The following is a 12,157-nucleotide window of genomic DNA, read 5'->3' as shown; positions in this document are numbered from 1 at the left end:
TGTTTTCTCTAATAACTTAGCCGGGAGTAGAGATATAAGGAATCTGATTTCAGATCCTTGTCCGCCGAGTTTTTCTCTTCAAAACGGTATACTACTTTGCTTACTAAGCAAAGTATTCGGGTCGATGCGGGTCGAAAACGTTTCGAAGTGTCGTGAAGTTTTAGTGTTCCTCGTGCCAAGACACTAGCGGGAACTAGTATAAACGGGTAACGCTTAGGCCTAATATGGTATAGAGGCCGCACAGCCATACCTTATATCAACATAGTTGATAGAAATATGAGGAAATCCGGAGAAAGGCGGAGAAAGGTAAAGAATAGGTAGCGAATAAGGTTATTCTAGACTACTAGAAGGTTCTAGAATAAAATCCTAGGTAGATATAGGCCTAACGGTCCTAGGAAAAATTCGATAGGCTAAGAGCCTAAGGATAGGGCTTAGGATACTAGTCCTTACCCTAAAAAATACCTTACTTATATAAATAAGTAGGCTTTCCCTAGACTTCTTTATAAGTTTAGCTTAATAGCTATCCACTAAGATAGTCTTACTAAGCCTTACTTATAAGAGCGGTCTAGTATAGAAAGAATAGTATATTCTTTCTTATAAGTAGGGAAGGAAGTAAAATCCTACTTATAAATTATAAGGCAAGCTATATAGTAATCTATAGATTACTATTAGCCGGGCTCATAACCTATTAGCGGTATTCTATAAAGATAAGTAATATCTTTATTATATACCGTATGGTAGATGGTTTATAGTAGAGAATGTAGTAGATTCTTTACTATAAGAGAACTTCCTTAAAGGACTAACTAGTAGGCTACCTAAGGGTGTTTATATAGAAGAACCTATAGATTCTAGAGAGTTCTATCTCTAGGTAATTAGTAATAGGTTCTTCTATTAATAGAAGACGATTTCTAATTAATCTAGACTAGAAGATTCTAGGCCTTAGTAATAAGACAATCTAGAATAAGGGCTAGAATCTAAAAGAACCCGTAGGAATAAGTTCTTAGTAATAGAAGAGGTCTAGAAGAGTCTAGAACAGTCTAGACTTATTCTTAGGCCTCTAACATCCTACCTATACTAAGGATATCTATCTAACTCCCTAAGTATAGATAACTAGAAGTATTAGCCTACTTCTAATTAAAACTAAACTACGGCTACTTTAGAGCCTACCTAGTATAGTTTAGTAAGATAGACTAGGATAATTATAGCTATAATAATACCGCCCGATAAATACTATAATACCTTATTAGCGACTACCTACTCTATAGCTCTACTAGGAGAGAAGCTATATAGGTAGCGCGTAAGGCGTACGATAATAATAGTAGGAAAATAGCCTCTATACCCTATAGAGAGCTGTTCTAAGGAGATATCGGTTAATAATTCATACTTAAATTCATACGTTAGACGAAGGTTTCTACTAGGATATAGTACATGTAAATAGTAGACTAAGGGAAAAAAGAAGAGTAAAAAGAAGAGGAGAGAATCCATTCTAATCTCTACTAGTAGAGTGAATAATAAGCTCCATAATCCCTCTACTTATAGTTCCTATAGGTACTACCCTAGAACCCCTCTAACTAAAGATAATTAAGGAAAGGACCCCTTTATCTATAATCTACCTAATACTCTCTAGGCTTATACCCCTCCTCTACCTTATATAGAGCCTCTACTAAGACCCTAGCCCTCTAGATTAGAAAGGTATTAATATAGCTTAGATAACTACTCTATAACTACTCTAGCTAAATCCTCCTACTCCTAATAATAATTAGATAACTATTTAGCGGTAAGGTAAGGGCTTAACGCTATTTATCTATATAGTATACCTAGGCTAGGGCGGTATATAGAGCTCTATTATTAGTAATAATGTTAATATATAGTCGTCTAATAGTAGTAATAGGGCTAGATTAAATTATAAGTAACATTAATATAGATTAAACCTAGGTTCTTTAGCGTTATTTATTTTCTATAATAAGTATTAGCTAACTATACTAGTTAGCTAGAAGATATACGCTGCTAGTTAAAAACCTTACCCACCTTTTTTACCTTTATAGGTGCTAAGAAAGGTATTATATAACGCTAACTAAAAAAAAAAAAAAACGGTGCTATTAGGGATAGTACTAGAACGCTATAGTAGAGCATATATATAATCTACCTTACCTACTACCCTATACTATATTTACTTTTCTATATATATCTTCTTCCCGTCCCTCTTTCTTTCCTTACTCTTACTTTATACTACCTATCTACTTAGATAATAGTAGGAAGGCTAGTTCTTAGCCCCCCCTTACCTAAAAAGAGTCTAGATAAACTATCTATCTATAATAACCCTATACCGATATTATACCGAGAATTATACTTTATTATATAAGATTCTTTAGCCGGGTATTTCTACTTACCTTATAAACGTATATAGTATCCCCTATAGATAGCTCTATCTTAGATAGCCTATAGCTCTAGTAAGACGTAAAATAAATAATTAATTAATTAATTAATCAATCAATCAATCAATTAATAATTACGTACTGTCATTATTCATAGTTAATGTTTCTAAGCCTGCTTTTACAATGTCGCAGCTTTAGCTCACTTGGGAGAGCGCCAGACTGAAGTCCACTTCAGCCTAGAAGCCACTGTGCGGTATCTGGAGGTACTGTGTTCGATCCACAGAAGCTGCATCTTCTTTTGCACCCTTTCGTTTTGCCGCGATAGGCCGGACGTTGTGGTCGTCGGTTGAATTTTTGGCTGGTGCTTCGTTCGTGGCCGAGCGTGGCCGGGAAGAGCGTGGGCCGCTCCGTTAGCGTGCGTCCCTGGGCCGAGGTTGTGGGGACGTCGACAATTGTGGGGACGTCGACAACGCTGCTTCTCGTGGGCATTGGAAGGGCTGCGTGCGCTTTGCATGGAGAGCGCCATTCGCTTTTTGTCAATGGACATTGCCTTGTCTCTTTGCTGCCAGAGTCCGCCGTCTGCCCCCTAGTTGCCCACGAGCAAGCGCTTAGCGGCGTTTGATCCCCGATCTTTTCGTCCGGCTCTTTCAGCAAACGCTGTCTACCACCTCTTTGATATACGAGCCTGTCACTGCAGCGGGCTGCTTCTGGTAGACTTTTCGGAGAGGAGAGAGTTTGCCAGGGAGAACCGCTGCAGAGCAACGGCCCAGTCCATCGAAGTTTGAGCCCGGCGCTGGGTTGCAGTCCTTCTTGGGCCTTGTGCTTCGCTCAGCACAGCTTACAGCTTTCTGTCCAGAAGTCAGCAAACTGGAATCCAGTAAAAGTACTCTGCGAGCTTGAATGACCAAGAGAAGGCAGGGCGAGGGCAGCTTTTGTGCCTGTGCAAGGTTGCCGTTCTTTACACTGTTCCATTGAGAGCGCCAGCTCCATGAGGTCGTGGCCTCTCTGATGGTGTTTGGAGACTATCGTTGAGAGTCTGAACCTTGATGGAAATTTCGCACACGCCACAGCCATCCGTAAGCAAGTGCTGAGATGATGGGAAGTAAGAGCAAAGTCGTTTGCAACTTGCCTCATCAGGACTGGCGCAGACGCGTGCGAAAACCTCGCGTCGCACCTCCACTAATGCATCACTCCTTCTCTCTCGATTAGAATTCGTCCAATTGAATGGGCATTTTGCCATCTGTCTCGCTCTCAGATTCTTACGTGCGTGCTACGATTGTCGATTCCAAGGCTCATCCGGGGACAGCCCTACGACGTCCACAAGGCAGGCGCTGTCGAAGCACCACCAACGCCGGCCCGCGCCTTCCTCGCCGTTGCAGCCAGGCGCACGACGCGTCCACAAAACTTCCGCTACTCCCTCGACACAATGGAAACTCTTCCTCTCCACACTCGTCGTTCCGCATCGCCTGAATCATCAACCATGGTCAAGTCGGGCTCTCTGGCCAACCCGGTCATCTTGGAAAAGATTGACAAGCTCTTTTCCTGCAACATCGGCAATTACATCGACTTGCCTCAGATTGTCGTTATTGGAGACCAGTCTAGCGGCAAGAGTTCGGTCCTTGAAAGCCTTACCGACCTGCCCTTTGCACGCGTTTCGCAACTCAAATCACCTTTCGTCGCGATGCAGTCCAAAGGATCTCAGTCGAGATTGTTCCAGGCAAAGGCTGCGACCCGGATCATGCGGAGAAGGTGAGGTCCTGGAAAAAGGACATCAAGAGGCTCGACCAAGCCACCTTTGAGAGCATCATGCACGAGGTATGTCTCCTTCAAGACAGCTAGCCAGCTGGTCTTCACCCCAATAACAAGCGACCCGATAACTAAACGTCTATAGGTGCATGCGCAGATGGGACTTTCGACGGAGTCGGGCACAAAGCTCAAGGACGGCCAGAAAATCTTCACCGAGGATATTCTCAGCATTCACGTCGCGGGACCCGACCAGGAGCATTTCAGTGTCATTGATGTCCCCGGCGTCTTCAAGAACCCACAACCGCCCGTGACCGAGTTGGATATGAAGATGGTGGAGCGGATGGTTTTAGGGTACATGAAAAACTCCCGCTCAGTCCTGCTCGCTGTCATCCCTGCCAACGTCGACATTGCCACGCAATCCATTCTCCAAACGGCGAAGTCGGTTGACCCTGAAGGAGAACGGACGCTGGGCGTCCTCACCAAACCGGATTTGGTCGACAAAGGTGCGGAGTCGTCCGTCATCGACCTTGTGGAAGGTCGCAAGCACAAGCTCAGCCTGGGATGGTCCATCCTCAAGAATCCTGGCCAGGCCCAGGCTGGGGACCGATCGACAAACCGCAGAAAGCTTGAGGAGGAGTTTTTCGCCTCCACTGCTCCTTGGAACAAACTCCCGATGTACAAAGTTGGTGTCGACGCGCTTCGCATACGCCTTCGGGAAATCCTGGAAGCCCATATTCGTCACGAATTTCCTAAGGTCAGTGTCTAACTCCATCCGCTGGTATCTGAGGCTAAAGCTCTGTAGGTGAAGGTGGAATTGCAAAAGCGGCTCAAAGACTGCAAGACTGAGCTCGACTCTCTGGGACCTCGAAGGGCCACGGTAGAGGAGCAACGCGCTTTTCTCATCGACATGGCGACGCAATTTCAATATGTGGCCCAGGCTGCGGTCAATGCGACCTACAACGGCGATGATTTGTTCAGCGAGTACCCGAATTTGAAGCTTGCTACCACTGTGCGCAATCGCAACGATGCTTTCTCCAAGGATTTTGGAGACTACGGCCACACGTACTCATTCAGCCTGGACCCCGCCGATGAGAGCGAGTGCTCCAATCCTCCTCAGAATCCGACCGCAAGTAATGGGAATGGACCTTTCCATGCTCCGCCCGCGCCCGTGACAAACGGTTTCGGCAGCGTTGGTTTTTTCAATTCTGCGACGAAACCCCAGGCGTCCACAAATGGAGCCACCTCTCTTGCGCCCACGAAGCCATTCGTATTCGGGTCGTCCGAAAAGCTCAAGCTATGTCCGACCCGTCAGCACAAGACACCCGATGAGATTGATGACTTGCTGTATGAGAAGCAAGAGCTTGGATGGCCGAAGCCTACAGGAATCGCGGAGTGGATGAAGAACATTTACAAGAGCTCCCGTGGCTTTGAGATGGGGACTTTCAACCCCTCTGTCCTCGCAACGACCATGAAGGCACAATCAGAAAACTGGTCTGCACTTGTCTTTGGTTACATCAGCGACATCATTGCGGTGACCCATGACTTTGTCAAGACGCTCCTGACTGTCGTCTGCCCAGATGCAAAGCTGCGTGGTAATCTCCTCGCTGCGCTGATGGATCAACTCGCTGAGCGTTACAAGAAGGCCCTTTGGCAAGCAGAATTCATCCTTGAGGTTGAGCGTTTTGGTGTTCCTGAAACTGGAAATCATTACTTCAACGACAACCTCGAGAAGCGCCGTAGCAAGAGGATGCGAATGACAGTTGCTGACAAGGCCATTCAAATGAGTCCCCAATTTGGCAACAGCAGTACCCCTGGCAGTGGCGACAAGGTTGTCCGCTTGGACGACTTGGGCAAAAGCCATCCCATGTCCAACACTGATCATATCGTCCAGGACCTGCAGGACATTCTGGCGGCCTACTACAAGGTAGCGCTCAAGCGCATCGTTGACAACGTCTGCATGCAGGCGGCTTGCTACCACTTAGTCTCCGGCCCAAGTACGCCGCTCAAGCTCTTCTCTCCGGCCCTCGTTGGCCGTCTCACAGCCGGCGAACTTGAGGAGATTGCCGGCGAGGATCCTTCGCATAAGCGTCGCCGTGAGCAGCTTCAGAAGGAGTACGAGGACTTGGAAAAAGGAAAGAAGATCTTGCTCCAGGCTACGGCCTAGACTTGAGCGACTGAAGGGTGCCTCCATCCTTGCGTTGATGATGGACGAGTTACATGTGTATGATACGACTTGGAGAAAGGCATAAGAGTTCTGATTCTAGCCCCGGTGCACATTCGAGCGATCGACGAAGACCATAATCCTTGCGTTTTGATGCACGTTGCGCGAACGAAACAAGAGGGAAAATGGATAGCACACGGTAGAGATAATGGAATTCCGTATCTCTAAGGCAGGCTCCTTGAACCATGTCTCGAATTGACTCTTTGTCTCGAGCCACGGCATCACACGACTATAATCCCTTTGTAATCCTCGCTGCCTACTCTGCTCGCCCATGGCTAAAGATGCTACGAGCCCAGGGAACCCGCAGTTTTCCCTTCTCCCGCTGCCACTTGCTCTTGTGTCACTGACCGCGTGAAATCAAGCGGCAGATTATACTCCGTTTGCCCTGCCATGCGCCCACAGCTCGCTGTCAAAGCCCTACCTCTACCATTGTGTGAAAACACCGCTGACATGTTGACAGCAGACAGGCGGCTGGATCAAGCCGTTGCGACGCATAGTGAGGCCACCATTGTCCAGCTATGCAACGACACCCAGATGGCCCAAATTCTCCCGATCTTCTTTCTTGTGTGGCGGCCTTGGAATGCTCTCGCGCGTAGACGTGAAGCCACGGTGTGTATTTGAGTGTCATATTCCGAAAAGGGCAGCGGAGCGAAGGAAGGACAACGTACGGGGCTGCTGGCAATCGAAAACGCACCTTCGTAGGGTGTTTTGCGGCGGAGCAGGTGGGAGGAGATGGAACACAGCAGCCATAGCGAAGGCTGGGCATTCGCGGAAGGAAGGATGGATCTTGCATTGCCTTTTGGTCACAAAGCGTTGCAGGCACGCTCGCCGCTCAAACTCACCAGCCGCCGCAATCCTCAAACATATCCACAGTCGTCAATAGCTTCAGAAGCGCAGCGCTTCCTCCGCATCAATCAAGCACCGCAATCACAGCGCACAGCACGCAAACGCAAACGCAAAGCAGAAAACCGAACTTTGTACTGAAAAGAGCTGAGACGGGGTATTATGATCTAGGCAAGCGCCGGAAATCTATCTAATGAACCGGATCTCTTTTGGAGACTCACTGTGCTTGGATGGGGGGTTGGGGGCTGGGGTATCATTGTACAGGAAGACTTTTTTTGAGCGTATCGTTTATGTGCCTTTTTTTTTTTTTTTTTTCCCTTGTGCTCGCTATGGTCGCCTGAGTTGAAGGTCATGTTGGCTGCTTCGGTCGAGGCGGGTGGTGAGTGAAGCGTCTATTTTTGCACCTTCGGTCGGGGACCCTATCTGCCGTGTTTCTCGTTTTGCATGCTCAATGATTCCAAGAATCGGATGTCGACTTTGGCTCCATCGGTTGAGTGGAAAGCCCGCCGTGTGTGTTTCTTGTTGCTCTCGATACTTGTCTGGCTCCAGAGCTTTTTTGGGGCTGATAGTAGAGAGCGATCAAGTCAGAAGCCAATTTACTCTATGGGTCTTCCTCTCTCTCCTCCTCACTCCACTCCAGAAAGCCGCTCTGCATTATCTGCTCCGATGTTGGGCGCGTCTCGGGATTTGGATCCAGAACCCAGTCCAAGAAGCAGATGTCATCGTCCCTCAAGCCCTTTTTGATAAGATGCTCCTTCCAGCCAGGGTATTCGTGGGGCGATTGCTTCGGCAAGTCGCAGTCGGCATAGTATTCGCACTGCTTGAGGTTGAAGCCGGCCGTAAGCTTGTCGCGAACCTTGTCTCGGCCTTCGAAAAGGCTTTGGTAGTCGAGCCTGCCTTCAAGGAGTCTGTCACCGTCCATGGAATCAGCCCGATCACACATCCAGGCAGAGCGAGACTCGAGCAGGTGGCAGAAGATGATGCCCCAGGTCCAGATGTGCGCTGGAAAGCCTGCAGGCTTGCCGAACAAAATCTCGTGAGCGTTGTTGGGGTGCGCGATAAGCTTCTTGGGTTCATACACACGGTTAGGCCTGACCACTGTCCGATGTCAGCCTTGAACAAGGGCAATGGAGTGCACGATTCTTACACGAAATTGGGTTGGCAATCTTGGCAATGAATTGCGCGGGGTCGCATCGATCTAGTGTTTTGGCATTGATGAACATGTCGTCCATATTCAAATCTGAGTATGTAAAGTCAGCATCAGCATTGCAAAAAGAAATTTCGAGAGGATGGTACCAGCATGCATGAAGTCCTTCTGCTCAACTTCTTGAAGTGCCTGAAGAGTCGTCTTCATGATGGCCTTGACTTCCTGGCGCGTGAACATGCTCGCTCTGCCAACGCGCCAGATTGAATCCCACATTGCTTCAAGAACCACCCTGGGTGGATCATCCTGGCTAGTGGGCTTGATGGTGTCGACTTGCTGACGGATGAACTTTGCGCCCTTGAAGATCTTGTTCATTTTCACTTCTTGTTCAAATCGGCGTAGGCCTGCCGCCCAGGAAACTGCCTTGTTGGCGTATGGCCACTTTGGCTGCTTGACGATGAACCAGGATGGCGATTTGCTGTATGCGTCCTTGGCGATCCAAACATTTCGTTCAAAATCAGCAAGGTTGTCGGTAAGCAAGTAATTCAACCCACTCTGTCCAACGAGTTTCATGCCTTTTTGAAGGACCTGACTTCCGACAAGAATACGCAAGTCTGGAGCAGCAAACGAATTCATGGAGGCAGTTGCTCCAGCTTTTTGAGATGAAGGGGTGTGGCGGTGGTTGTGGAAAACCTGTGGGATGGTGTTGGTTGATGTGTTGCGGGTTAGCGGCTAGCGCAGGTGTCAGGCGATAGTCGCACGGTCGCCTGAATCATAAGGCAAACAAACCAAACCCTCAAAGACAAATAGTCGCGCAGGCACTGCAACAACATTGACAGTTTTTGTTTGGAAATATGAATTATATGAGAGGAACAGTATGTATGCTGTGCCAAATTCTGACAAGAAAGCTTTGCGAGCGCCTAATGGCAAAGCCTGACTGGTCAGGGCTTGTATCCGACTATTAGCTGGATCCTTACTTAGTCTCTCGCCAATTCATTCAATTGATTGACCATTCATCGCCATCAATTGCAATAATCAGAGCAAAAGCAGTGACAAAGGTTCTAACAACTTCTATATCATCGTTGTGAAAGTCCTCGTCTTCGCCCTCAATTGGAAAACATCATTGTATGATTTGGATATAGATAGTACCATTCTCACCTCTTTTCAAAGCCGCTTTTATCTTTTGCTCACGGATTTTACTTCATGTGGGGCAAAATTTGATCTGTCAGCAAGTAAGTCCGTCAATTATCATGAAGCCTTTAGAATTTCTAGTGTTTGGCTACATGAACACACAGACAAGCAAAATATTAAGACTTCCTGGATGCTGATTCATCGGGGGCAAGCCAATATCTAGGATCATAGGTGCATGGCCATAGGTCTTGAAGAGGGGCTATTGAGCATCCTTTGTCAGTGAGTACTGCTGCCAGCAGATCAAGCCACAGGTCCCTCAGGGCACTCAGACCCAACGCCCAGACATGGAGCAAACCAAGCATCTCTGGACTACGTCGAAGGGAATCGAGGTCCGCGTGTCCACGAGACAGTCGCAAGGATCTCAAAGCAGTCTGGTTGTCCGCGAGAAGAACTGCATGGATTTTCGTCAGCGCATCACTGACGAAGTCCACAAGCACATGAACATGATCAAGAAGAATAATGACCCCAGGGTGGTGCTTGTTCAAGCCGTTGCCATGTGAGTTTGACGCCCTAGAAACAGGTCACTTGAAAATGCTGACCTGGTATCAGGGATGGTGGTCACAACAGCGATGCCGAGCGCTCTGATCAGACATTGCATTTCAACATCTTCATGATCCAGACTGATGGCTCAATGTACTGCGCCCATGTCACCCGCTACTAAGAGGACCAGGAGGAGGTACGGTACCTCCATTACTTTAGTTATCTCACAAGCTTTTGACTCACACTGGCGTAGAGTGACAAGACAGCTCCTTGGGCGTGTCACCGCAGTTCTTCGCCCTACAAGGGCAAGGGCAAGGGCAGGAATTAGGACTGCTCCCGGGTTGCAAGACTGTCGTGGGAGCACTTCGGCTCTCGCAATGAGGCAGTCTCAGAGTCTTCGTAAGTCAATCAAGTCGAGTCTTCTCAAACAAGCTGCTAACGGATTACTCTATTAAAGTTTCGGATTCTACCATGACTTCCTCAATGTCAATTTGGTCTGCGAAAAGCAAAACATCCTTTGAAAAGGCCTCTTTGTTTCGGAACATTATATTATCACCTACTACATCGGAACCGGCGATAAGGCTTGGGAGTTGATTCGGTTTCACGGTTTCTTATGTGTGCAGAGATCCGACAACAGAAAGGCAAGCCAGAACCTGCACGATAAGTTCATCATGCAAGATTTCTGACTGGCTCCATTAGAAAGGAAACTCTTCGGCATCATGGCGAATCAGTCGATAGGAAAACGGCTGCTGAAAGGGCGTCAGTCAGGATGGTTGATGAGAAACGTTGGGATGCTCATCGACCCTTTACTCAGCAGGACTTGGACTTGACTGATCTCACCTGATCATGGTCATAAAACCAAGGCAGAAAACTACAACCTCCACTTACATGGGCTTCGAATTGTGTGAGCTGCTTTTGTAATGCCAGAAATTTGCGAGGTGGAAGAAGGTGCAAAGCGACAAACGCTCCACTGACGAGTGGAACTAGAGATCTGCGGCATCCAGAAATCTGAGTCATGTACTACCCAAGCTACTTGAAGAAAGGCTGGTATGCGTGGGTGGCATGCTCCTCTTGCGCGAGCAGCTGAGGAGTATTCGTGGTCCTGCGCATCGCAACGACTTAGCCACTCACCCGCAGCAGCCCCCGAAGCACTCGCACGCAAACAAACCAAGAAAAACACACCCAGATCAGTCTTCCACCTGTGTTTAGACATAGAAGCTGACCATGACACCGCGATGTAGAAAGTCGGCGAAGCGTCGAGGGCGCGCGCAGCGAGCGACGCGAAACAGCCATTCAACACCAACTTGAGCCATCACCACACCTGAACAACATCGAAACAACCGCAGAAGCTAATTAGGCGCGAGCTATAATGCCAGGAAAGAGAAGGAAAAAACGGGCGAGGCAGCGGCGGCAAAAACCAACGCACGGACGTGGTTCGCGGACAAAGTCGCCCTTTGAATCACCATGGCGCAGACTTCTGGCATTTTCCAGAGCGAAAGCTGGCGGCAACGAGCCTTGCACACTGCTACCTTAGCTGTTGGCCGTCTGGAATGCTCCACACGCGCTCGTCGTGGTGTCATGTTGGTACTGCCCCAGGATGCTACCCGCCAGCCAGCCGCTGGACGGGCGACGGCGCGCGGCGCAACGCCAGAACGCCGGCGCTGGATTGCTTCTTCAGATCAAACTTGGATAGCATGTCTGCAAATGTTGTCGACGAGGAGGCTTTCCACTCACGCCCATGCATGTCAACTTTGCCCCGGAAAGGTTCCGCCATTCGAGCTGAACGGCGCCAAAACCTGGCAGCAACGGGGCGACTCGGAGGCGAGCACTTTGGGCAATAAAGATTGATGGCAGGAACAACAGCTGCAGAATAAGAGGGAAATGCGGAGCAAAGATCAAAGGCGTGACGTCGGTGAGTTGTCCACGCCTCAGAACGACGGCACAGATGATGATGCGCTGGTAGGTGTTCAACATGGCGCACTGCATTGACTGCAATATAGACGAACCCCCTTTGACTCGACAAACTCGACAACTTGCACAAAGGAGAGATTCGTACGCTTTGGCAATGGTCGTAGCGTAGCGGCTGCACCGAGGAGCAGCCCTGAAAAAGGAAGAGACAGAAAAGGGGCAGATAGTACGAGTAAAGGCTGGCAGAGA

At 48.4% G+C, this 12,157-nt stretch overlaps 2 protein-coding genes and 1 non-coding gene across 3 annotated transcripts; 2 read left to right on the top strand and 1 right to left on the bottom strand.

The window, feature by feature from the left end:
- The first annotated feature begins 2,563 nt into the window (after positions 1–2,563).
- Positions 2,564–2,666, top strand: IWZ02DRAFT_t87. The gene has a single exon. It is a non-coding gene; the product is annotated as a tRNA-Phe (tRNA).
- Positions 2,667–3,467: 801 nt separating this feature from the next.
- Positions 3,468–6,285, top strand: IWZ02DRAFT_470608 (P-loop containing nucleoside triphosphate hydrolase protein; the record flags this gene model as incomplete). Its single annotated transcript, XM_066768810.1, has 5 exons — positions 3,468–3,488; positions 3,865–4,026; positions 4,083–4,190; positions 4,267–4,875; positions 4,924–6,285. 5 exons carry the CDS (start codon positions 3,468–3,470, stop codon positions 6,283–6,285), a joined length of 2,262 nt encoding a protein of 753 aa, XP_066621294.1.
- A 1,046-nt stretch (positions 6,286–7,331) lies between these two features.
- Positions 7,332–9,216, bottom strand: IWZ02DRAFT_456256 (uncharacterized protein). Its single transcript, XM_066767842.1, has 3 exons — positions 8,482–9,216; positions 8,333–8,425; positions 7,332–8,283 (listed from the first exon to the last, which is right to left on the bottom strand). Exons 1-3 carry the CDS (start codon positions 8,963–8,965, stop codon positions 7,787–7,789), a joined length of 1,074 nt encoding a protein of 357 aa, XP_066621293.1. The 5' UTR covers positions 8,966–9,216; the 3' UTR covers positions 7,332–7,786.
- Between the last annotated feature and the right edge of the window lie 2,941 nt (positions 9,217–12,157).

This window comes from Phyllosticta citriasiana, assembly GCF_038021145.1.
Source record: "Phyllosticta citriasiana strain CBS 120426 chromosome Unknown IWZ02scaffold_9, whole genome shotgun sequence".
Classification (NCBI taxonomy): domain Eukaryota; kingdom Fungi; phylum Ascomycota; class Dothideomycetes; order Botryosphaeriales; family Phyllostictaceae; genus Phyllosticta; species Phyllosticta citriasiana.
Note: the sequence above shows the minus strand (reverse complement) of the source record. Positions and strands in the feature narration are given on the sequence as shown.